The sequence below is a fragment of the Athene cunicularia genome (genome assembly GCF_003259725.1).
Source record: "Athene cunicularia isolate RWA chromosome 2 unlocalized genomic scaffold, athCun1 chr2_part1, whole genome shotgun sequence".
NCBI classification, from domain to species: domain Eukaryota; kingdom Metazoa; phylum Chordata; class Aves; order Strigiformes; family Strigidae; genus Athene; species Athene cunicularia.
In genome coordinates, this window is record NW_020799095.1 from 131,830,971 (window position 1) to 131,857,854 (window position 26,884).

Below are 26,884 nucleotides of genomic sequence, written 5' to 3' on the forward strand. Positions count from 1 at the left end.
TTACTCACTTCTGGACACCTGAAAGGTGCCTAACTCACAGAAATAATTAACATTCACAAAACAACTAAAACTATTAATCCAGCTCTAGAATAAAGTGTTTTGAAGTAACACCTACTCAAAAAAAAAAAAATTAGATCAGGCCGTAGGCTTCTCAAATAGAACTCACAAAATTAGTTAATAGCTTTGAATATAGAAAAACTTCAAGCTGTAATACCTCCAAGAGATGAAAAAGCTGCAGCATTACTCCCATTTTATAAACAGGGATATGAAGAACAATTAAGGTCTATAAATGAGTAAAATTCAATGACAGCACCATACAAAAATCCCACAAGGAAGTTCATTCATTATTCAGTGCAGGGTTTGTATGGTGTGCAATAAGTAAGGAATGTGGCCACACACTGAATGATGAGGATAAAAAGAAATATTGAATAGCTACCCATTCGGTGAGCACCGTCCATCTTGTGCACTGAATGAGGTAGTCCTGTGGAAAAAATAGTATGATGGTGTAATTAAAGACCATTTCACAATGCATACCCATGTATATAGCACATGGGTAAACTTAATTCTGGCATTTCCTAATTTTTGAGTGCTTGACTTAGCAACCTTTTTCTGTTAACATACTTTTTACATAACAGTATTTAATAGACATTTTAAAACGGTGTCAGTAACTGGCATTAAATGAAGGTCATTCTTTCACATTTCTTAATATATGTCAACTGGAAGTAGCATTTCTTATTGGGGACATTAACATACACTATAGCTCTTGCAAAATATTAAATACCATTCCTCTTAAAAGTTTACTAGAGATATAATGGGAATACTACTGATATAAAGGTGGAAAAATACTTGTTTTCATCTAAAATTAATAGAAAGAGTTTAGTTTTCTTAACTATTGAATTCTTTTAAATCCTTAAGAGAATAATAAAAATGTTGTCTTAGCACCTCTGAAAGGCTAGAACACATTTTAGGTGCTAAATTTTAAGATACCTATATATGAAAAATGCAGCCTTTATTTCAAATGTTCTTGAAAATGCACAAAAAAGTTTATTTTCAAAGTATTTTCATGATATTGTTGAGCTCACCCTCTTCCTCTTTTGTTTCTTTGTTGCTTGTTGGAAAGCATACAGACACACAAGCATGCAGAATATTGCGGTTTCCATCACATCTATGGCCAAGAAACGTCTGCAGCATTTGTGGATTCTGATCCAAGACAACTGCTTGTTCAAGATTCATCAGGTATTGTCTGCAAGCCTCATAGTCACATCGGAGAATGTGCTGCATTAAAGTTTGTTTCTGTACTCAAAAGAATAAAATATTTTAACAATTTAAAATACAAGAGGCAGACACACAAGTTTTCTAAGTAATTCTAGTTTTCAGTTTCTGAAATTAACAGAAAGGTCTAAATCTAAAACATTGGCTGGAAGTCAGCACAGGAACTGTTGAGAATACGCATCATCTCAATTATAGCACTGTTAAAAACAGAAAACAGCATGCATTCAGGCACAGAGAAGTTAAAGGAAAGGAGAGGCTTAAGCAGCAGAAGCTACCAGGCTCACAAAAGTATGCCTTTGGCTTCACAGCTGGGTTCTTAAAATAGATTATTTCTATTTCATGGCTACATGTAACATGGGAAAGTGGTACACTGAAAAAACTAAGGGATCCACATTAACTAGCTCTTCCACATTTGTTTTATACAGGTGATATACACACTGAGAAGTGAATGAACAGAAGCTGCTGAAGGCCTGAGAGACTCACCCCACGTACAACAAGCTTTTCCACAATGATGGAATACGCCACCATGAAATCAATCTTAGTCTAGCAGGTACACAAAACCTCCTGGTGGCAGCACAGCACACTGCAGATCTAACTAAACTGTACCAAATCATTGACAGGTTTGTACAAGTATGATATATAAATTCACAGCAGAACAGCTGAGTACAAAACTCTACAAATGTTTCAAATGAAAAAATCTTTGCTTGACTCATAATTTCCTAATGTACAGTCCAAACATAAGATTTTTAAAAAAAATAATAAAGAGGGAAAAAGTATTGCATTCACAAGGAAACAAGTGGTTGGATCCCTCAGAAAAACTGAGCACCCATAAAACAAATAAAATTGTATACTGATAGTATACATTATAAAGGGAACAGTTTTAAAAGCAATGTCTAAAAAAATATTACTAGTTAAAAGCCTGATACAGAAGCCCTGCAACCCCAAACTAGATCTTTCACTTTACTACATAAATTTGTTTGTGCTTTCATGTTTCTAAGAGAATCTTCTGCTGAAATTAGTTTCTTTGAAATAGTGAAAATACAAATCAGTATCTAAACATGAAGCCACTTTAAGCATAACTTTATAAAAGCAAGAGGAAAAAAAAAAATCACATCACTCTGTAGTAAAGAAAATATTTTACCTCAACAGCCATAATGATAATAGCAGCTTTCTTTTTGATGGTCGAGTTAGCAGGAAGATTTGTTAAGGAATGAACACCCATTCCAAGACTACTAATAGGTGGAAGATCAAGCCAGTCAGGGTCTCGTATCCCACCCATACAATCTTTTGCCATTGGATAGATTGTACCATTTCCATCTCTAAGAATAATAGGAGATTCCTATATTTGGGAAAAAAGTTTTATCATTATGTCTCCACAATTTATAAGTATCTTTCCAAAATGTCCAGTTCTGCTTGACTGCCAAGAATGGCAAAAGTTTACCTAAAATTCTTATTTATGCCATTCTCTCCTATCCTTACAAATGGCGCAGCATTAAGATACCAGATTCCCTTTTCTAAATGCGTGAAAAGTGCTTAACATAATAAATACTATTAAAAGTATCGTCTTTATGACATACGTTTATTATGAGGGGATCGAGTGCACCCTCAGTGAGTTTGCAGATGACACCCAGTTGGGTGGGAGTGTTGATCTGCTCGAGGGTAGGGAGGCTCTGCAGAGAGACCTGGACAGGCTGGAGCCATGGGCTGAGCCCAACTGGAGGAGTTTCACTGAGGGCAAATGCCGGGGGCTGCCCTTGGGCCACAACAACCCCCAGCAGCGCTACAGGCTTGGGGAGGAGTGGCTGGAGAGCTGCCAGTCAGAGAGGGACCTGGGGGTGCTGACTGACAGCCAGATGAACAGGAGCCAGCAGTGTGCCCAGGTGGCCAAGGGCATCCAGGCTTGTGTCAGCAATAGCGTGGCCAGCAGGACAGGGAAGGGATCTGAGCCCTGTACTCGGCACTGGTGAGGCCGCCCCTCGATTCCTGTGTTCAGTTTTGGGCCCCTCACTACAAAAAGGACATTGAATGACTCGAGCGTGTCCAGAGAAGGGCAACGGAGCTGGTGCAGGGTCTGGAGCACAGGTCGTACGGGGAGCGGCTGAGGGAACTGGGGGTGTTTAGTCTGGAGAAGAAGAGGAGGCTGAGGGGAGACCTCATCGCCCTCTACAGCTACCTGAAAGGAAGCTGTAAAGAGCTGGGTTTGAGCCTCTAACCTAGTAGTGAGGAACAGGACAAGAGGTAATGGCCTAGACGATCTTCAAGGTCCTTTCCAACCTAGTTAATTCTGTGATTCTGAAACATTATCAATGAAACATATACTACCTACACTTTTAGCTTACTTAAATGATCCAAAGAAAGTTGAATATATTGAAATGAAACATTCAAATTTAGTTCTTTTGCCAAAAATGTTTCCTTCAACTCTCCCAAGCAAAGTATATCATGTTTGGAAGTTACTACAACGGTTTTGGTATTATTTTCTCAGCCCTCCTGATGAACAGTGTAATCAAGCTGTATAACCACATAAAATACTTAACACTGGGTAGCAGAAAGAGTTGCACGAAACCTCAATATATAATTTTTAGTATCAAACACAGGTGAGTTTTTTGTTAACATTTCCTTTTTTTCATATGAGTGGATTTTCATCTGACCCAATTCCAAAACACAGCTAGATATCAAATATACACTAACACTGGGATTACTCTTGTCAAGTATTTTTCCCCCTTTTTAACTTTTTATTCAAGGTAAAATTTAAGGAAGATTATTAAGCGCTTAATAATGAGTTAATAATGAGTTAAGACTGCTATTCCACTCACGCCTTCAAAATATTAATGGCAGAAGCAAGTCTTTCATAATTAAAGAACTATGTTTTTGCCAGTTTTTGGAAAAGCCTTTCAAAAGGCTGTACCATACCAGTCAAAGATGACAGAAGTCAAGTGTAGTGATTAAATGATTTGAGATACAAAACCACAAACCTGTCCAGCTGTAAAAATAGCAACACTTCTCTCATTCTGACCCAGGAATGCAATGCTACTAGTAGGGAAATTATTTTCCTGTTCAGCCTTTCCCGTGGCGAGGTCAAATATGCAGTATCGAACCCAGTTCCCAGTTTTCAGAACAGCATGCACTCCTTCAAAGATAAATGAAGAAAAATGTTAATGTCTTTTACTGATGGCATCCAGTAAAAGAACTCCTAACTAAAGCACTTTTAAGGAATTACTAATGTCAATGGAAAAAAACTGTTTGTGTTAGACAGTAGCTGTTTTCCACTAGGAAGAGAGATAGGTAATACAGGACCTAACAGTATCTTACAGGGTACCCTACTTACCTTTTGAATCTACATTTACTGCTAGGATCTCTGTTTTTTCAGGAATACACAGCTTTTTAGGCGTCCTTTGAAAGCAGTCAGGAACTTTTGGAGTTCCACCAGTTTTTACAACCTGAAAATGTATGTAAGATTTTAAGATGCAATTAAGCGGTGACCATTTAAAAATACTGATTTTTTTTTTTTTCTCAGCGTTTCACAAATACATACCTGCAGTTCATCTATTCTGAGCAGCCTACAGTCTTGGAGAAGAGAAGAAGGATCAGGATCTGAATTAGAACTGCTCTGACAGTTAGCATTACTGGAGGTGCCTGGAAATTTCACAGCAACATAAGCACCATCCACTTTTAGCACCTATAAGCAGAACATATCACAGTTTTACCAAAAGCTTTGAACAGAAATTGTTTAGGTTGATTTGCTTCAAAATAAACCAGACCTTTATCAGGAAAAAAAGTTTATAATAATCAGTGATAAAATTTTACAGCTCTTTGTCATTAAGCCTTGTTGTCTTGCTAAAATTACTGAAATTTTAAAAACTTGTATTTCTTAATGACTTCATAGGCATCCTGAATCAGATCAAAGGTCCCCTTCATTTCAACATCCTATGTCCAACAGGAACCAGCAACAACTGACTAGAGAAGCTCTTACCAGTACCTCCCACGCACATATCCAGCTTCCACCTACTGGAAACAGCAGGATATCTTCACGTTTAATAGCTTAGGTAGACCCTTCTCTTACTAATTTGTCCCATCACTTTTGGAAATAAACAGAATTATTGTGGCAGTGAGTCCCAAACAATAGCTAACAACTCAGTAAGAAACATCTACCATTAGCTGTTGTACTTCAAGAAACAAGGAATTTATTTTTTTGGCCCCACATAAAAATTTTTAAAGCCTCTGTTGCAGAGTCTTAGTGCTCATCCTCAAGCTGACTGTGCACAGTGGAAAGAAATATTGGTTTATGGGTCCATTACCTGTGCCTTACACTAGATGATAAAGTTCTCCACTAAGTCCCTTAGGGGTGAAGGATACAGTCAAGTCTACCCAATACTTCACGCATTTGTGTCTTTCTCTGTCCTCGAAGGAAATGAAAGTAATTTGACCCCACAGAGACACAGCCATTTCTGAGTCTGTAAGCCTCTCTAAAGAGCTGCTGCCATGCATATCTAATCAGAACTGTCAAAATAGGTTTCTGCAACATAGAAACATCTTATGCTATCACCAACCAGCAAGGCCCTTTGAGTTTCCAGTTGAGACGTTAATTATTTCAGAAGGAAAACAAAGCTAAGAGGACACGGGGCAGGCGAAAGTACAAAGTTTTAATTGTGAGTAGAAATAAGATCCTGATATGCTCTCAGTCCTGATTGAAAGTAGATATAAGCAACCATGAATCCTGATTAGGCCATAATTTCACAGTCGCCTCTACACAGAAAGTGCTTACAAAGCAGTATTAAAGTTCTACATGTAATCAACTTCATCTAATATGTCCCTGACAATAAAAAACATCTCTCAAATTTTCAAGATGCTGTTGGAAATAAAAGTCCAAGTATTTCCATGTTTTCTCACAATTTATCTACCTAGGTGCAGCCTATCAAGCATGCTAGAGAAAATTACATATTGACAAATACAGAAGTATTAGCATTTTTTATAACAAACATTATTGTGGATAGAGTCAGAGCACTTGCTCCCCATATGCTGAAACTACACACTAGTAGCAGAGTTCTTAGTTCTAGTAGTAGAGCATCACCAATGGCTCTAAGAATACTACTCCAAAATTTCAAAATTCAGATCTAGTCAAAAGATTATTGTAGAATGATAGAAAGGTTTGGGTTCAAAGGGACCTTGAAGATCATCTAGTTCCACCCCCCTGCCATGGGCAGGGACACCTTCCACTAGCCCAGGTTGCTCAAAGCCCCGTCCAACCTGGCCTTGAACACTGCCAGGGAAGGGACATTTGCATCTTCTCTGGGCAACCTGTTCCAATGTCTCACCACTCTCACAGGAAAGAAGATCTTCCTTATATCAAATCTAAATCTACCCTCTTTCAGTTTAAAATTGTTATCCCTCCTCCTACCACTACACTGCCTGCCTGACAAAGAGTCCCTCCCCATCTTTCCTGTAGCCCCCTTTAAGTACTGGAAGGCTGCTATAAGGTCTCCCCAGAGCCTTCTCTTCTCCAGGCTGAACAACTCCAACTCTCTCAGCCTGTCCTCATAGGGGAGATGCTACAGACCCCTGATCATCTTTGTGGCCTCCTCTGGACCTGCCTAAGCAGGTCCATGTCCTTCTTACGTTGGAGGCTCCAGACCTGGACAAAGTACTCTCAGTAGAGTCTCACAAGAGCAAAGTAGAGAGGGAGAATCACCACCCTTGACCTGCTGATCACAAGTCTCTTGATGCAGCCCAGGACACAGTTGGCTTTCTGGGCTCTGAGTGCATATTGCTGGCTCATATTCAGTCTTCCACCCACAAACACCCCCAAGTCCTTCTCCATAGGGCTGCTTTCAATCCACTTGTTAGCCAGACTCTATTTGTGCTTGGGATTGCCCTGACCCATGTGCAGGACCTTGCACTTGGCCTTGTTGAACTTCATGAGGTTTGCACAGACCCATCTCTCAAGCCCGTCCAGGTCCCTCTGGATGGCACATCCCTTCCCTCCAGTGTGTTGACCGCACCACACAGCTTGGTGTCACTGGCAAACTTGCTGAGGGTGCACTCAATCCCACTGTCCATGTTGCCAGCAAAGATGTTAAACGGTGCCGATCGCAATCCCAACCCCACAGCACTTGTCACTGCTCTCCATTTGGACATCGAGCTGTTGACCACAAAACTTTGAGTGTGACCATCCAGCCAATTCCTTACCCACTAAGTGGCCCATCCATCAAATCCATGTCTCTCCAATTTAGAGACAAAGATGTTGTGTGGGACAGTGTAAAATGCATTGCACAAGTCCAGGAAAATTACATCAGTTGCTCTACTTTTATCCACCAATGCTGAAACCCCATAGTAGAAGGCCACCAAATTAATCGGGCATAATTTGACCTGAGTGAAGCCATGCTGGCTGTCACCAGTCACCTCCTTATTTGCCATGTGCCCTAGCATAGTTTGCAGTAGAATCTGCTCAATGATCTTGCCCAGGCACAGAGGTGAGGCTGACTGGCCTGTAGTTCCCTGGGTCTTTTTTTCCCTTTTGAAAAATGGGGGTTAGCTTTCCCCTTTTCCAGTCAGCACTCACAAACATTAACTCTGATCTAGACTACACAAAGATTTCTATTGAGACTTGCAAGACAACATTCTAGGCTAAAATCAATGGTAAAATAAATTAAGGTACATTTAGATGTTTTTAAGGTAATCAGACTAACTTGTAAGCCTGAAATTACATGCCAGTGGTGCAGACCACACCTTCTAGTTCAACATGTAGAAATTTGTATTTTTAACAACTAAATGTTGCTACAAAAGCCTTGTAAATTTGGGCTGCTTCTGAAAACAAAAGATTCTGAATGGTCAACATCTAGCAGGGCATATGAAAACTTGTTTATGTAGTTTCAAATTTATAATCAGGGGAATGGGGTGAAGAAACACACCTTAAGAAAAGGCACAACCCTCAAATATTTAACATATCCTATATCCATAACTAAAAGTTTTCTTCTGAATGCTTTCTGGTTGCTTTTAGTGTTATCATCTACATCACTTCCATCACTTTTCATATGTTCAAAGAAATTCTGACAGTTTTTAAAGTGCTGGAACTCTATGGTGACTCTTTTCAGAGTCCACAAGCCACATATTTTCCCATTTTGTGGTTCAAGAAGAAAATCATGTCTCTTTAAAAACCAGAAAATATGTTTATTAATATTTGTTTGAGAAGAAATTCACCTCTTCAAAGGGTAACTAAAATGCAGTTTTCAATAAACAGCTACTACTATGGCTATTGGCTGTCACACAGAAAGAAGATAAAACTACCCATTCACGTAGCAAGCAACTAGGAGCCTGAGTGAAACACTTGATAGCAATTGTACATAGAAAGCTTCAAAGCAGAAATGTGGTTTAATGAGCTGGCACTAAAAAAGATAAATAAGCAACATCAACACTCCTCTTTAACTGAAATCACGTAAGTCTGAATTCATTGAAAAATGCATTAACAAAAATAAAATGCAAGAGCTTAAAGGACTTAGATGCTTTATCTTACAGAACTAACGCTTACACTGTTCATATTAATAATTCAAAAATTTCATCAATTAGAAACAAGCATTTTACAGAAGTACATACACATATATATATATATACAAAGATGCATATACATATATGAACACATATAAAGATGAACATACTTATCTCCTTTACCCTTATTACTATCAACCCATTGCCACACTCCTTTTAACCACAATGCCAAAACACACTGGCAGAAAACATTCAACTTAAGTCCCTTTTTCAAAAGGAAGTGGAGGCATATCCTGAGCCCTGCTTCATCTTACAGTTGTTCATTTAAAATCACATTAATGATAGGCTGAGTAGCCTCTAAAAATAACAAAGTTAACTACCAGCACTATCAGAAGCAAACCTGTTTGGATCTGCTGGTAATCTGAAGAACCTTTCCCTTTCCAGAATCACCATATTCCCTCTCAAGACCCAGGAGCAGAAGACTAGGGAAAATACAATTTTTCTTTCTTATCTAATCTCTTTGTTGGAATGGAAGAAATTTTAACATGACAGAAAAGGCTTCTATCTCTACTATCGAAGTAAAATGAGCATGTCCAAAAAAATACTAACATGATTTTTAAAACATTCAACTTAGAAGGATCAAAATGAGATTTCTAATAGGGATTAGGTAACTCTTCTGGCACTATATCCAGCCTGAGCTTTTCCAATTTATTCTTCTCATTAGAAAGCTTGAATCTCAGACAGGAATCAAAAGGGAAAAAAAAAGTTCAAGTGATTGACTAAAATAATACAATACAAAGTACAAGTTAAAGAAACTACTCAATACAAATTTATGTTTCACAAAATCCCTAGGACTTGATAAGTTTTCTGGGCATGAAAACTGCAAAGCTGGTAGCACACAGAAGTGCCACCGGATTGAGGATAATTTTGATGAACAGAAGCAGTCTGAGGAAGCCTTGGACACTGCCAATGGAAAGCCTCAGACCAAAATGAACTGCAGCTGCCAAAGAAAAAGCAGCTCCAACCAACATTCTCTACCCTTTTGTTCTAATAGCATCCAGTCTCCAGAAGAGGAGATCCAGATGCTAATGTGGGTAAGTACAATATCCCAAAGTGCATGGGATGGACAAAACCAGCTTTTATTCCTCTGATACCAGTGAGCAGGAACAAAGGCTTATTTCAGTCCATATCTTTTCTAAACTACACTGAAAGAAGACTCATCAGATTTCTCATCAATGAGCACAACAGAAGAGGCAAGTGCCAGGCTTCTTCATTCCATCAGTCTTCCATTAGGTGATAAATCTTATAATCATCATCTCCTCCATGTAACGACAGACTTGGAGGAATGAAGGCTTAGTTTTGTTGCAAACTCATAAAGGACTGAAATTAAAGTGAGATTGAAAGATAATATATTCCAAGGAGAAAAATTACTAAACCCAAGAGTATATTTAGCAAACTTCTGTTTTCTTCATTTCTTTCAAGACTGCCCCAACTTAAGAACTTTTGTGGTCTCACCATTCTCTCTGGTCATTTGTTGCTTTGGCACCATACACAACCGACATTTATGAAGCAGTGTGTAAAATACTGGTTGTAGGATCTACTGGTATCAGAATAATCACAAGCAATCATCTTGGATTTTAGCACTCAGAGGAGGGCTGTTAACTATATCAAGATCAGTAAGAGCCCAGAGAGAAACAGGATGTTAAAACTTGATACCATCTACCTGCCCACTGTTCTACAAACAGAACACAACTGTGGTCTCGGAAAGATTTTAACCAAGCACTATTTGGAAATATCACAAAGTTGTTGCATATATCCAAAAGTACAGGAACACAAATTTTCCAGAAAGAAAATTATTTCAGGAACACAGGCTGAGTATCAGCAAATCTGAACTGCTTTCCTATCTCTAAATTCCACCTCTCGAAGCCTTATTGATTAATATTTTTTGGGGGGTGTAAACCAAAGATTTACCTAAGTACTTTTAAAAGGTGACAGACATTTTGACAGTAGCTCATGGCTATCACACTTTATTCACTTTAGAATACACAGCACTTTGAGAAAAGCTAAGTGTTGCTCTATTCAAGCCCTGCTTTGTAACATCAAGTAGACCCAGGTGCCTCCAGTCTTTTTCATACAATCACACAACTGATCCAAATTACAAGCAGAACGTAACAGGACATAAACTGTATTTGTGTCTTTAACCCAGACACCACTAGGCAAAATTTTTTTATGGTTTTGTCTGTTCGATTCAATATAAACTCTCAAGTGTTACAAAACTGTAAAAGGAAAAAAAAATGAATAACCATATACATCACTGGAAAAGGACAGAATGCTTTATGAAGAAAAAAAAGTATCTTTGACATAAACAACTGATACAGAGTCAGCACCAGTAACTCTATTCAGAAGACAGCCCACTTATTGGTTTTAACACTTCAGTGAAAGTATCAACATACAAAAACTCAAGCTCTTCTATATTTATTATAGTAGTTGTTCTTGACACAACACACAAAAGACAGACATCTTTACAACTGTGTATAAAAATAGTAAAACAGTCTCTGTCCTGAAAAATCTTAGGATCTAAACAAGGAAAGACAGATAAGGACAACAGGGGCTTTCCCAAAGCTGATATAAGAGGCAGACAATGGTTTCAGCAAATTCAACTAGATCTCAAAACCTCATTTACAGAAACTGAAGTGTTTCAACGAATTAAGTTGCCTCATAATCCCTTTTGCAGAAATTACCTAAACTTGATAATGAAAATTCATTGTGGGCTTCCTCCTTTCAAAGATACTGCTCAAGGCAAATCTTCCACTCCTGCACAAGTAAATCCATTAGGGATGCAAGTGAAATAACTGACTAAATCCAACTGCCTTCTACTGGACAGTTATTTCCTCTCCTGATACCTTTTTCTTTTCTTTTGGATCTTCTATGAACCTAGTAGAAAGCAATCCAACCTTTTAAATTTGTGGAAAACCTTTACTGGCTTTCCTGTTGCTTTTATTTTCAAAAAGCATAGCAGAGAACTGCCTAGATGATTTAATCCCTCCTAACATCGCACAAGAATGCCAAAGGAGAAATGGGAGTTTTTTCCTGTATAGCACTCTTAGAGCAAAGGTTTACTGGAGAGAAAATAAAAAATTACAAGGACAAAACAAACAGATTTCCTGAAGTGATAAATCAAATAATTTTATAATCATATTAATAAAGTCTGTCATTTCTAATCAAAACATTTCTGTTCTTTGATTGCCACAATATGAGATTCACCCAAATGTTCAGCTGATGTGTATGTAGGAGTCAGTCAAAACACATGTAACTCCACAATCTCACTGGACAAGTGGGAGCTATTGCTCTAGTCACCAAAAATAATGTTCTGAATAAAACCACATCTGCTTTTCTTAATACTGTGGTTCAGCTTGAAGTACCAGAATGTTATTTTTTAAGATTCATCACATTTTATTCACAACACAGTCTATTACTATAATTTGGTTATAGACAACTAAAAACACAACAGAAGTCCTACTAGTCAGAAACACTCTCAAGCATCTCCAAAACTATGATTCTTTTAACAGTTAGTTTATCTAAAAGGACAAACTTTTTTTCCCTCCCTCCCTCCCCAAATATGGTGGGACAGTGTACTTTAGACAAACCTTGCCAACAGGAACATTCTTAACATCTTCCACAAACACAACTTCCCTCAGAGACCACTGTTCTTCATTCACTTTCTCCTCCTCTTTTGGGGCAGGAGTAGATCGTCGTCGCTCTGAGACAAAAAAAGTTATTAATGAAAAACAAGACTTGAAATATTTAATCTAAGCATCAAAATACAATGCCATGTAAACACCAAACCTTTCCCCACAAAGAGATTATCAACAGTCAAATCTAAAAATTAACAGGAATCTGACTTTAAAAATCATAGCTACCTAACAGTATACCATGCCACTTTCATGTTTTTCTATTAAATTAGCACTAATAAAGTCTATCTAATAAACAATGCATTTTTAAGGACATTTAAGCAAAATAATTAGAACACAAGAAGCTGTTCTGGTAGGGCTCATATATTCATGCTCTAAGTAAAAGGGCTGACACTGTAAAGCCCTTCATTCAGCTCTGCTACAGTGATAATTACAACACCCTTACAAAAAGTCTGCTTGTCCACTACGTATGGATTTTTTTGTAAACATCTATAAGGGTAGCAAATGAGATAGGTATTTGGTCTAACAGCAGTTGCAATACAGTTAAGATTTTCTGCAAAGACATTATCTGCACGGTAACTGTAGTACACTCTGGATCAAATTTACATAGGTAACATGGCTAAACTGACAATTAATGTCCTGAATTGAGTATACAGTATAATTAATATTATCAACATATTTAAAGTAAGAAGCAGAGAACTTCTAAAATAACTGTGAAGTTAACTTCAAACACCAGTTCAAAATCTCAAGCAAAGTTATGGTTATTGAAAATTACAGTTGAAAGAACTGCAAAAGTGAAGAAATCAGTAGCAAAAACTTTACTAGTAAAATTAATGAGCACTGCAGATTGGAGCATACAAGGTTCTTGGTCATTAAATGAGGCCATGTGATTCTATAGGTGAGAGCTTCTTAAAACTGCAGTATGTGAACGATTAGAAGAAACAGGAGCGAAGACTTCTTCAAATGATGACATTGTAATTAACCCTTTATAAATGTATGGATTTAAACGGAGAAAAAAAATGCTTAAGAGGTCAGTTACATGAATTCTAATGCAGCCTTTTAGGTTTTTAAGTACAACTTGTACTATAAAACTTCTCTCACTGTTTTTGTATGTTAGTAAAGAATGTCTAATTTTAGACATTTTATGTAATAGATGACGAACTACTGCTTTATGCACTGAAGTTCACCTGCGAGACAAGCTGTGCAAGAACAGCTTAGTCTTAAAAGGAATTTTCCAAAACAAGTTCAATTTCTGGGCTATAAGAAAACTCACTATCACATTGCAATTAAACACAGACAGATTTCCTCTTGATCATCTCCTGAAAGATTCTTTTGATTCTATTATGCTTGCTTAGATATACCTAACATCAAGTAGTCACTGCTTATACCAATACATTTAACACTGGCAATTCACTGATTATCTAAAGTCTATTACGAAAGCCTTTACATATATTGCAGTTCAAAAGGATTCTGAAATGAGTACAGAATTTTTTCAGAACTATATTTATGAAAACTTCTTATCTACACACTTTATGATACTGTGAGCTACAGACCACTTACTATATGGCATTGATGCACTGCTTGCTATTGAAGATGCATCACTACAAGTGGAAGCCGGGGATGGCGGAGGACCCATCTCAGTTTTTACTGGTTCCTGCTTGCTTTCAGGTCTAGAATAAAAGGTGTTACTTAGAATGAAGAAAGAAAAAAGTGAAATCTTTTCTGTGACAATGCACAAGGTGTCAGTGTGTCCCAGCCATGTTGCTTTAATAATACTTCAATGAAATAACTCCATACTTGCAACCAATCATCCTAACTGACAAGTCTATACATCTGATGTTAGGAATGGTGCTACGCTGCTTAATCAGGGATTAGCATTATGGCATTAACTGAGCATAGACAAAATATTACAGAAAACACACATCCTTAGATGTGCTTCTTTTAAAGACCGGAAGAATTAGTAGCTTTAAACAGTAACCTGAAACTCTACAACTCCTAAACTTTTTCAAACTTTTTTTGAAATAGTTTAAATCTGTTTTAAGAAACATTTAAATGGCAACTAACCCAACGATCTTTTCTTTCCAAACTATGGAGGGGCTAAAACAGGTGTCTCAAAGCCATGAATAAGGGCCTGAAAACAGTTAGTTCCAGAACAAAACCACTTTGTTACTCAAAAATATAAAATCTTGAAAACTTTATGAAACACTGCAGGAAAGTCTTCCTTTAATATTCCTTCTGCATTTCACATTTCCACAGTGGTTTCACACAACTGAGACTCCTTTCCTGCAGTGTCTATTTAGCAGAGTTTATAAGAAAGCTAGAATCTTATAAAGAAGGCAAGAGTTCAAACTGACAAAAACCTGACATTCCTTCTTTTCCATTTTTAATCAATCACCAATTCAAGAGAATATCAAACAAATATTCTGTGTGTATGCATGTGTGTTCTCGACACTTACTTTGCCTCCGTAGTTTTGCTAGCTTTCTCCATGTTTTTCAAGCTCTCAGGGGACCGAAGCTGAAATCGACAGCTGTCATTCATGTTCCAAACAGACTCCATTAACACACCCACTTTAGGAATTCCAGCACTGATTGAAAAAGCAACTGCTCCAGCATGATAGAGGGGGTTATTTCTTAAACACACCTACAGATAGAAATATTTATTTCTATGAGAACCAAGAATTCTATTGAGGGAAATCATATATGCATGCATTTTCTTGATGACATATGTAGTAGTCAGAAGATAAGAAAACTTACGGAACTAGATGAAGAAGAAAGTCAGCATGATGCACTATGCACTTTGCTAGGAAAAAAGTGGCTGTTGTGCAATTCACAGCTGAAAGCAACAGCTCTAGCAACGCAACTGTTTAATGTATAATATTTAGATGTTCAACCACAAAACAAACAACTCATCTAATAACAAAGACTCATCCCAGAGTTGATTAGAATGGATTTGGAACCACAGCAGCTGTTTAGTCTCATGCTAGTTCTAGTATTAATCACAAAGAGAATCCTACACCTCTGTATCAGCTATTAACCCTTTTTGGTAAAGGCTTCAAACCAAAGGCCTATTCCATTGCATAGATAAATAAAACCTAGACTCTAACATTACAGATGCTTAAATGCCAAATCATTTACAAAGCTGTATGCTTTACTGAGAATCGTATTTCTATACTTACTTTCTCTCAAAATACAGAAACAGTAGGTAAATTAAAACAGAAGTACTTTGTATGAGTACAGCTTGTTTGTCCATGTTTGTAGCAAATACCATACACATAAAACAGTAACAATGCTAACAGAACACATCAATTTACAATGATATAGTTAAAACATATGATTTTAATTCCATATTATTGATACAACTTTTGTGCATAATAGAACTGAATTTGTGGGGTTTTTTTAAGAGCAGGCTGTAAGCTCATCACATAGCAATGTAAAAGTGTCACTTGTGTGTCACTTGTGACAGTTGCACTTGCCTGGGTTCCAACGGTTATGTTTGGCATAGAGGAGATACCAGCACTAGACTTCGGCTTTTTATTTTTTGCTCTGGCCTTTTCTAGCATTTTCTTCCTTTGGCTGAAAGGAACTACACCCCTGTGGAAAAATGCATATTTTTTTTTAAAAAGGCTAAGAACTGTTTTGTTTATAACTTTGAATAGTTTATTCCTTCTGCTTAATGCAGTCATGATCAAACATACAAGGCTCTGTGCTGCCTTCTCAAAAATCTCCAAGTAACGTAGAAATGACAGCTTTTTCTATATTCACATTAAGAAAAACATGAAATACATCAGTCCTGTGCAACACTGGAAACTGAAATTCTGTCTAGTGTACCACAGACCAATGTAATTAAGGACAGCAATAGTAACAGAAGCTTCTGTCTACATTTGTCTGATCAAAATCACTACTGCTGATGTTTAACCCCTCACCTCTCAGAAAGAACATGTTGGTTAATAAAAAAATTGCTTTCAAAAATTACCTATAAATGCTAATAAGTCTTTTTATATTTGATATATTATTCTAAAAGCAGTAAAGATGACAGGTACTAATAGTTAGGTATCTCCAATATTATGGCTTATTAGTTTCTCTGCTAAAAGTCATTACTCTTAAGTGAGGTGTGTCAGTTGTAACATAACAAAAGGGCCAAGAACCAGAGTGCTATAATTTTGAGATTTAGGACTAGGAAGTTAGAATAAAATACATCTGTATTTAAGTTTACAAGCCTAGCTACAATTCTACTTAAATACTTTCCAGAGAGTTATACAGAATTTAAAGAGAAAGCTGTTTCATAGAATCAATTTTCAGTGCTCTGATTTCCAACTCATCACCCAGCATTTAACTGGTCCACGCCTGAAAGCTACTTGAGCAACAACACCTGACATACTGACAAAAGTAATCCATACTGACAATGGATTCAAGTAATATTCAATGAATTCACTCAAATTAGAAATTCATTTCAGAACTCTACTGGGAGTGTTATTTTTGAAGGTGTGGGGGGTTTGCCTTTTTTGTGGGGTTTTTTTGGTGTGTTTTTTTGTTTGGTTGTTTTTTATTTTTTAACATGGCCTTCTTAATTAGTTAAAATATTTTAATTAACATTTCATATTTTACAGTGTTTAAAAGTGTTATATCTTAAAAACAAGCTTCAGAGGCAGCATCTGATGTTATTTCGCCCTTTATGATTTGGACCAAATTTTCTAACAGAACCTGACAGAAGAATGCAGACCTCATGTGGGTAAATTTGTTTCATATTTATAATCTGAGAAAGGCTTGAAAGGTATAAAGAAGGTTATTATCTGATATTGTGTAGTACTGATAAATCTGAATGCTAAAGCATTTATACACATCTCCTACAAGAATAACCTTATTCTGTTAAAGATGTTATAAGTGGATCCAAAAAGCATTAAAGAAGAGAATAAATACACTTTAAAAAGGGAACCTAAGGTCAAGTGCAAAGATATAGAACTCAGAACAACTGTGGCTCGATAGTTTTGCAATGCTTCTCAGAGCCAAGGATGAGAAGACATCCAGTGGCTCTACACTGTTGTACATAAACACAATATTTACTTACCACCAATACAAGTTGTTCTCTAGTTGAGCACACGTATAAAGAGCACAACAATGTAAAGAAACAATCCGTTCACCCTGAAGCTCCGAGTATGTCTGTGCAGTGTGTTCTAATTTCGAAGCTACAGAGCTTAAAGTTTCATCTACCCACGTAGCAACCTAAGGAAGAAGAAAGGAACAGAGAAGGTAGGGGGAAAAAAAGGAAAGAAAAGTTGCACTTTAGTTGCACCTTTAATGTAATATTTACTGGTTTTGAAAGGAGAAGAAAAAAAAAAACCCAAACCAAAAACCCAAAGCAACAGCTCTAGCAATGCAACTGTTTAATATATAGTATTTAGATGCTCAACCACAAAACGAACAACTCATCTAATTAACAAAGACTCATCCCAGAGTTGATTAGAATGGATCAAACCACACCACAAAACAGAACACAAACAATGATTCCCTTTGGGATTTTAACCCCTACCACCTTTTCTTTCCCCAAAAAAGAGCTTTCAGGATTTTTTCCCCTCTATTTCCAGTCCCTAACAAAAATTTAAAAGGTAGAAAAATACACAGAGGTTGTCACAGAAATTAAAAAAGTAAAAAAATACACAGAGGTTGTCCTAAAAATACTTCAACAAGTATATACTTGTATATATGTATATACACAAGTGTATATATTTTAGAGTTCACTTTTAATGGGGCAGAAAAGCATATAGCACTGAAAGCTTCAACGCCCTTAGCTTTTCTAGTAAATATATACAGAACATTAATCTATTTTTAAACCAGTGTCTGTTTCTACTGTAACAGCAAAAAGTCATGTATTTCAGATAATCAGGTAAACCAGGTATATTTTCACTGTTTCAGCTGTAAATTTGCCAGATTTTTTTAACTTTTTGCATTTTTACAAAACACCAGATGGGCTTCTGTTTTTACATCTGTGTAAACAAAAAGTAGTGGAATGAATGGAAGAATTAAGTAATTTCTACTACTGATGAAGCTGAAAAATCAACATCTCTATAATATACTGCAAGTAACTAGAAGAAATAGCTTTGTTAAATTCAGCAACCAGCACACATCTCATACCTTGTTGTTTTCAGTGGCAACAGTTGCTCTAATACTATTTGCAGAAAGTAGCACTATCTTTTCATTGGTTAATCCCAAGAACATGGCTCGTGGATGATGTAGCGAAGGATTCTTTGGAAACAAACAAAAAACTATTTTAGATATTCAAAATATATAAATCATTCTGAAGGTAAGCGTTTGAAAATGTACAGTACCTGTGCGTTCCTGTAAGGCTCTGATTCACTCCACTTCCACTGATAGAGTTCTCCTTTACTGCTAACAGCCACGAGCTCAGAGTACAGAGCTCCGATAGAAATAAACTTTGTTCCATCCTACAAATACAGAAATACAAAGCCTAAGACAGCAGTATTATAAACATATATGTATAAAATACATAAATGCAAAAACCTGAACTTGTAAATGTTGGCTTTTTTCAGAGTTCCAATGAATGTTGAACTTGAAAATAAAGGTATATCCAGCTTGCCTAGTGAAGAAAGATATTGTTTTCCTGAAGTTTAGCAATAACATATACATGGCAATTAACCTGGACAGTTTATTAAGAGCTTCCACAATATTTTAAGAACACAATTCTAATCATAGAATTAAAGACGGGAAGATCTATTGCCTTCTGACATTTAAAAAACAGTTTCCTTCTAAAATTCTGGCTTTTTGAAATGAACAAAAAAGCAACACAACTCCATTCTTAAGTATACTCATGAAGACATCTACCAACTACCTGAAAAATCAATTACCAAATTCACTGCCTTATCAACTAAATAATTCCAAGTTCCTGTTCCCCCTTGCATTGAAAGGGATCTCAAACTACAGACCTGTGAATCTGAGTGATTTCACAAAACATTTACTTTTGTAAAGCCCATCCATTTGCTGCTCCTTAGCAAGTACAGTTATAGGACAATCATGTTCTTTCTAAACTTCTTTACTGGTAACAACTAAAAGTTCCCTTCCCTTTAAGGGAGAATACAGCTTTTATAAAACAAAACCACAACTTAAAACTAGTATAAAAATCAAATGCTGTCTTCTACAGCTACAAATGTGAAAGAGAGGTACATGATAATTAGTCTTCTCTGTAGTCATCTCCCAGATCAGTATCTTTAGCTGCCTTTCTTAGATTACAATATACCACATTCAAGCAATTCAACCATCTGATGGGAAACCAAACTCTGTTAGATTGCTAAAAAAAAGTCTACCATTCAGTACATTTATCTGTCCTCTAAATTAAGAGACTTTCTTTTCAGCTACACCAGTTGACAAGTGGAAACATCTTTAGTTTCATAAATCTGGGTTCACACAATTTTATTTTTTTTTTACTACTTTCATGCCCAGAAGTGCACATTTCAAAAGGTGTGTGTCCTTTAACAAGGGATTCAGCACATCTCCTACCAATAGCTCAAAATGTTTACCAATATTTTGGGAAAGAAGAGAAAGAAGGCAGCAGAAAAGGACAGAAGCAATCTCAAGCAATTACTTTATATCCTGATAACAAGATCTAGAATTAGCTAAATCATAAGAGAATTATCTCACTCTGGAGGGCATCTACCAACAGAGCACAGAAGTAGCACAAATGCTAATCTCTGTCATGATTAATACTTGCCATCATATAAATATTACATATTCTGAGAAAGAACTGCCATCAGAACCTACTGGAGTCTAATGAGATGCATCTCTACTTCATCAGCATAAATGAATCTTTAGAAGTTATCTGGCCTAATGCCTCCAAGTATGGAAAGCAATTAATTTTTGCTCCAAGACAGTATCATTATGACTTTTAATCTTGCTAATATGTTTTACAACTTTTTATAAACAAACAGTTTTATACCATAAGCTCAACACTAGAAAAGCCTGCCATTCAAAATTTTTCTCTTCCTTCCATCAGAATATTAGCAGTTGTGATCTAAATGCATGCTACATATACCTCTATGAGGCCATTCACAAGACCAACAGCACAAAGATGCACGACCAACATGACAGCTCTGGTTTTGTAACCAAAGTCTTAAGTGTTCAACTACAAATTCTGACTTAAGGTCAGAGAAATTACATACCTGAAGATGATGCAGATTGTTGACAAAATCTTAGTATCTCAATAGCTAAAACAGAATATATCTACTTGAACAAACTTAAGGCTCAGCTTGCACCTAACTACAGTCCAGCAGGTAAAAACCAGCCATACTTGCCATACTACAGAGTGGCTCTGAAACACACAGCACAATGTTGATACACCGTAGTGTAGACTAATGGTACTGCAGTTCAACAAGATTTGAACTATCAGAAGAATTAATTGACTTGAATTCTTGAGCAGTTGATTCCACTTATTTGGTGAAGAAAACTCAGTACCTACACAACATGTCTCAACATCATTAGTCTCAAGATTGGGTGAAACTGATGCATTTGGGAACACTATCAGCTTTTCAAAAGTTTCATCCTTTCCTCTCAGGTTGGTACTTTACCTCTCATAAATGCAAGTTAACCATCCTCAACATGGACTACTATAGTTCTGTCTCAAATGCTAAAGGTCAAAGTAATTAAAAATGAATGAAAAATGTTTGCAAACAAGATTATTTTGTAGCAATTCCTGGCCCTACTTTAACCTCTCCCCTAGTGTACTGTCTTTTTCCATTAACATTTTAAGATCTCATTTCCAATTTTCAAAATGGAAGAAACATCTGAACTGGTCTCTCAGATAAATCATCTCCCTCAGGATTCACTTTGAAGAATTTCTGTTGGAAAATACCACTAACAAAACTTCAGAGCAAGGCTATAGCAAGAAAGATGCAGACCTATTTCTTATGAATGTTCAGCTGAAGGACAGGATGAAAAGTTTTAACTGTTTTTGGATAAAGATGAAAGGCCTTTCCAGTAAGACACTGTCATTTAACTGGAAGCTATGGTTTATATGACTACATATGCAAACAGATACCTTGGAAGAAATTCAGTATATTTAAATTGAACAAACATGACATTAGATATCACAGCAAGTTAATTCCATAAAAGATGCCCAATAAACAACTGCAGTAATTGTCCTAGAGCAGGATCTCCTGAGTTTGCAAATGACAAAAAAACCCATCCAGGAAAAAAAAGCAACAAACCAACCTGATTTAGTAACTAAGTTTCAGGGCCAGAGAGAAGAATGGGGTTAACTGGAAAAACATGTCTCAAGTAGCAAAAAAACAAAAAACACAGCAGGAATAATGGCCATAATAATGTTACCAAAACAAAGCGGTGGAAATAAGGATAAATTAGTATTCCGAATCTAAACTACATTTATTCTTTGATGCTATAATCCATTATTTCTCTCTCTACCCAAGCTAGATGACTCTCTCATTCTACCATTACTGACAAAGCAAGGGGGACAAAAGCTGCCAATTTTTACTGACACGGAAGTTCAACGTTACTGGCCACAAAAATAAAAGTCACACTTGAGACAAAAGAGTGGGAGAGCAATCATTAGACAAACATTCTTTTTAGGTATCTTCATTTCTCAGTTTGAATGCCCAAATGAAGATGATAGCAGCTAAGAGTGATCTGCTGTAAGCAGAAGTAAGCCTCTAAATTCACCTCCCCCTTCAAGCTCTCTATATTTAGTCTGAAAGGAAAAAAACAGAAAAAGAAAGTGTGACATATCAAAACAGCAACATCAGATACTACAGACAGAAATGGGAACACCAGAAAGACACCCCATAAATGCATAAAATTTGGTCTAATAGATTATCACTTCCATTCCTGGGAAGTTTTTTTGTTTGGTTGGTTAATTTGGATTTGGTTTGGTTTTTCTTTTTTGAAGTAATTTCCACAAGATCTAGGTAGTTCATAAAAAAATCATTACAGATACCAAGTTAGCAACATATAGCTGGTGTTCCTATTATTCTTGCATCTCATGTGGGAATTACTTCTAGCCTTGAAAATGGAATTAGGGCTACAAAGCAAACCAGCTAACCAAAACCAAAAGGGATTCTGAAGCGAGCAACCAATACTCGTTTAAATTATTGGTCAATTAGATATCACAGATTACAGCTGCAAATAAATGTCAGCTTCACCATTGTTGCTTAAAAGCCTGATCCACTCAAACTGAAAGTAACTCTGAGAATAATAATGCTAATCAAAAAAACTGTTTCCTTGATGAAGGATAGTTTAAATTGTTTCATGAGTTTCCTATGGTCTATTAAATGCTTTGAGCACCTAAGTAAAAAAAAGAAAAAAAACCAAACAAAAACAAACTATGATGTACAGAAGTGCTTTCAAAACACATAGAGGAAAAAAACTAAAACTAAATGACAGAAGTGCAGCTATAAGGATGTAGGTAGTTGTTTATAATTTTCCTAAATACATAGTAAAGAATATGCTTTATTACATTATCTCACGTAAACTAAGATGTGCTATTCAGAAGGGAAACAGAGTATTTATTTGGAAAAAATCAACAAATCTACTGCACAGCATGCAAATAAAGCAGTCAAAAATTTTCAATACCTTATCTGGCCACCACTGCAGGTCTTCTCCTAAAGAAACAGGACTTTGAACAGGTGTGTTCTTCTTGTCCAGGTTTGGTTCCCCTTCCTTACTTGTAGAGCCTCTTTCATTATCAAATGAGGCTCCATCAAGCCACCTTCGTTCACGCAAACGTAAAACGGACTCACGTTCACGCAACAGCTCAGAGTCTCTCTCTAAGGGAAGAAGGAGAACTGGTATGCAATTGGGTCACACCAGTGGGATAAAAGTAAGCCACTCTCTAGTAAAGACCCTTCAGGATGCAACTAACAGCAGTTAAATCTAGTCACACAGATTAAAAATAAAGTCCTGACATGCAACATTCAATATATTAACCCTTTCAAGCATATGTACTTTAGAATTACTGAACATAAACTAGAAATAAAGAACTCTTACAGTTTTGTGCACTGTAAAAAAAAATGCTGAAGCATTTTCATTTACATCATTAAGAGGCCAAATACATTCAACATTGCAATTTAAAGTTTTATAGTACTATATGCAGTTTTGTAGTATTATCAATGTAGTAACAACAACAACAACAAAAATCTAAGTCTATGTAGCCTGTTAGATATCTTTATGCAAACCAAAAAAGAGTATTTAATAGAGAGCTTCATAACAACTTTCCAAAAAAACCCAGTAATTGAAAATGTTAAAGAAAGCAAGCATTAAAAAAAGCTCTGGTATACGTGTTTGATAATCCAACCCCTTTTGTTTAAAGCAATATTCCATAGGACTGGATTTAATAAATTAAAGTGTATCTGTTTTGAGTAGATCAAATGAAAACTTTTCAAGAGTCAGACAACTTTTAAAAAGGATCCTTGTAGGAAAACGTTCCTTACCAAAATGCTTCCCCTCCAATTGGCCTACAAACTGTCTAAAGCCAGTACTCTGCAGTTCGCTCATGCAGATAAATTTTTTAAATCAGGTAATCAAACTAACTTTCCAAGAGTCAACTATGCATGGAAAATAAGGATTACAAAATTCGTGGTAACGTCTTATATAGAATAACCTTAGGAAAGGAAAAAAAAGGAGGAATTTAGAAGGAGTTATGTCAGATGCTGAAATTCGCACATGCACATAATGCATTTAACCTATTCAGTATTTCACTTATGCTCACAAAAATCAACTGGAATTACATGTATGAGATGACCACATTATATCATAGTTTCAACAAATTACAGCAAGTCTTGGGTCTTTTGCTGTATTAGACAAATGGGAAAGTTTTTACATAAGACCAACATGACAGCTTGTCTTACAGATATATTTCATAAAGTACTGTACTCATTTTCTAGCAAACATCACACTGACCTCTGACTAGTAATTTTTTAACAGGAACTTACGTGTTCAGCAATAAATATACTAAAACATGTTCATGAAAGGCAACAAAACTGTACTGAACAAACAATCACAGCAGAGGTTGGATTAACAGTTTAGAAATACTCGAGGCATTTGCGCAACAGCTTCAAAAAGATAGGAAATTCCTGCATGGTCTGTTATAAATCTCTTGAGTGTCATATGCTTTGGGGGGGAAAAAAAGAAAAAAAAAAAGTGAAATGCCTTAACACTGCTCAAGGAGTTTTATCAGCTGCCAATAGTTCTCCTTATCCAACTATAAAAATGCTTCCAAAAAGTAAAATTTAGATTTCTCCTCCCGCCTTAGTAACTAAAGTTCCTTATTCCATAAAGGTAACTTCTGTCATAAAACAATTAAGGAAATGTGAAGAACAGTGAACAAAGAACAACCCAAAATAAAGGGGGGGAAAAAAAAAAAGGAAAGAAAAAGAAAATATTAAGAATGCTGCATGTCATCAATTGTTACTCATTTTTGAGCCAAGTATTTGTAAATGCAATCTACATATTAGTAGGTACTTACACTACAGTTTAAGATAAACTTAACATGCAAAAATTTTATAACACCTTGCAACACCAATGATCAACAATTAGATTTAAAATACATGACTATCAAGGTTCTTGCAGAACTTACCTGCTAATATTCAGAATTTATTAATAATTTTGATAATGAGTAACAGTCTATTTGTCTATTCTATATTTGACAACATATCACAGTCTACTTTCACATTAAATCAGAGTCTAACCACCAGTGTGTACTATCACTATCTTTTTCCACAGCAAACTACTTATTACAAAGAAAAAAAGGTGCAAAATTACCTCTGGATGAGCCTAGCCTGGAAAGTGATGAGCGCCGAAAGGATGGATAACCAAAGTAACTAATATCTTCTGAAAACATAGCATCAGCATCAATAATGACACTTGGGTGAGCAGAATGTATGTCAGCATCCAGAAGAGACATAAGATCCTCTATAAGAGGAGACAAGGGTCTTAAGTGAATAATCAGCTACTTAAAACATCAGCTAGAGAGACCATCAACTAAACAAATATTTAAAAAAAAAAAAAATCTATCTATTAATTGAATTTCTGCTCTTCAGATTCACCAGTGCAAACTCATGTGCCTACTATGCAACCACATTAACAATCAAGCTTGAAGGACTAGTGAACAAAACCAGTTTCCCTACAAGAACTGCTCTGTGACTTATCTAACCACACTTCCCAAACAAGACTTGCCCAAAACATATTTTTCTGAAGAAAATTCAAACTTTAGCCTATCACTTGAAAGAACAAAGTGCTACGATAAGATAGATACATAGATGTTCACGTGCACACACACTCATGCATGTAATGCAGAACTCCAAATACAGCCTAGAATGAAGGGAGAACAGAACCGGTGGTGAAAGGTGGCCTTCACAAAGCCACGTCTTTGATATCAAAGACTGTACGTTCCTCCATGGAACATTTCAGAGGACATTTTCAGAGAATTATATACTTGTTTAATTCACAGGCCAGCAGCTTGCAGCTCTCAGGACAAAGCTTTAAATGGTAGCTACATTAAGAACAACAACAGTTACCTGGAAAAGGCACCATTTTTTAATACCCTGTAGTTAAAAAAAACCCAAAACTCACAACCAAAATGATGATCTTAAATACTGTGACTGTCCTAGCTTCTATGTTAGAAAACTTGAGTTTCTCTGAAGTACTTATCACTCTTGAAGTACAAAACAATCTCCTTCTGTTTACTAAACTATAGCTACTATCCACACACAAAAGAGGTTTCTGAAAATTCATGTAATTTATTGAAGTCCAGCAATATGGACTGATAAGACAACTAAACCTGACTACCATCTTGCTGCTACAGAAAGGACAGTCCTAATTCCCTCCTCCATTCCTGTTGCAGGTGCCTTCTTGGGACAAGGTGGGATTTCTAAGTCTACAACTAGTGCATTCACCACACTTTGTAGGGTATAGAAGTAAGGTGGGAAGCAGTCTTCAGACTGACTTAACTGGGTACTCAAACAGAGCCCCAAAGGTGGTACCTCACCACATGCAGCAAAGCTGACCAAACCCTTCTGCTGCCAGAGGAGACAGTTCTGCCCATTCCCAAACTTTCAAGCACATCTGACAAAAAAAAAAAAAAAAAAAATCAGGCTCCCCAAATTAGGTTTCAGCTAACCCATTCAGGCACGTAAACCTCACCACCACGCAAGGGAATGGCAGGATAGCTCCTTCTGACAGCAGGACAACCTCATCTGCTTAAACCACTCCTGAGGCTAACATGAGGCTATGGAGTCCCTTCAGGAAACACAGAAGGAACATGCATAATTTCAAAAGATCCAGTTCTCAGCCTTCACCTCATCGTAACCATAAAACAAAATAATGGTTAGAAATCAAGGTTTGAGGTTAAATAAAAGCATTCTTAACAGTAAGAACTTATCATTATTATGGGTCTTTTTCTCAGTCTCTGTAACAAAGGGGGGGGG

General features: G+C 36.4%; 1 protein-coding gene across 1 annotated transcript in view; it reads right to left on the minus strand.

Annotated features, from left to right (window-relative positions):
• The window catches only part of UBR5 (ubiquitin protein ligase E3 component n-recognin 5), a 77,347-nt gene that overhangs the window by 34,311 nt on the left and 16,152 nt on the right, over positions 1 to 26,884 (minus strand). Inside the window, exons 9-23 of the mRNA XM_026841504.1 lie at positions 25,221 to 25,370; positions 23,034 to 23,227; positions 18,767 to 18,883; positions 18,573 to 18,683; positions 17,509 to 17,663; positions 15,917 to 16,034; positions 14,900 to 15,084; positions 14,004 to 14,113; positions 12,399 to 12,511; positions 4,805 to 4,948; positions 4,598 to 4,709; positions 4,245 to 4,399; positions 2,414 to 2,611; positions 1,083 to 1,293; positions 437 to 481 (exon numbers count right to left, since the gene is read on the minus strand). Of these exons, the coding sequence (XP_026697305.1) occupies positions 437 to 481; positions 1,083 to 1,293; positions 2,414 to 2,611; positions 4,245 to 4,399; positions 4,598 to 4,709; positions 4,805 to 4,948; positions 12,399 to 12,511; positions 14,004 to 14,113; positions 14,900 to 15,084; positions 15,917 to 16,034; positions 17,509 to 17,663; positions 18,573 to 18,683; positions 18,767 to 18,883; positions 23,034 to 23,227; positions 25,221 to 25,370 (2,118 nt within the window). The remainder of the gene's footprint in view (positions 1 to 436; positions 482 to 1,082; positions 1,294 to 2,413; positions 2,612 to 4,244; positions 4,400 to 4,597; positions 4,710 to 4,804; positions 4,949 to 12,398; positions 12,512 to 14,003; positions 14,114 to 14,899; positions 15,085 to 15,916; positions 16,035 to 17,508; positions 17,664 to 18,572; positions 18,684 to 18,766; positions 18,884 to 23,033; positions 23,228 to 25,220; positions 25,371 to 26,884) is intronic.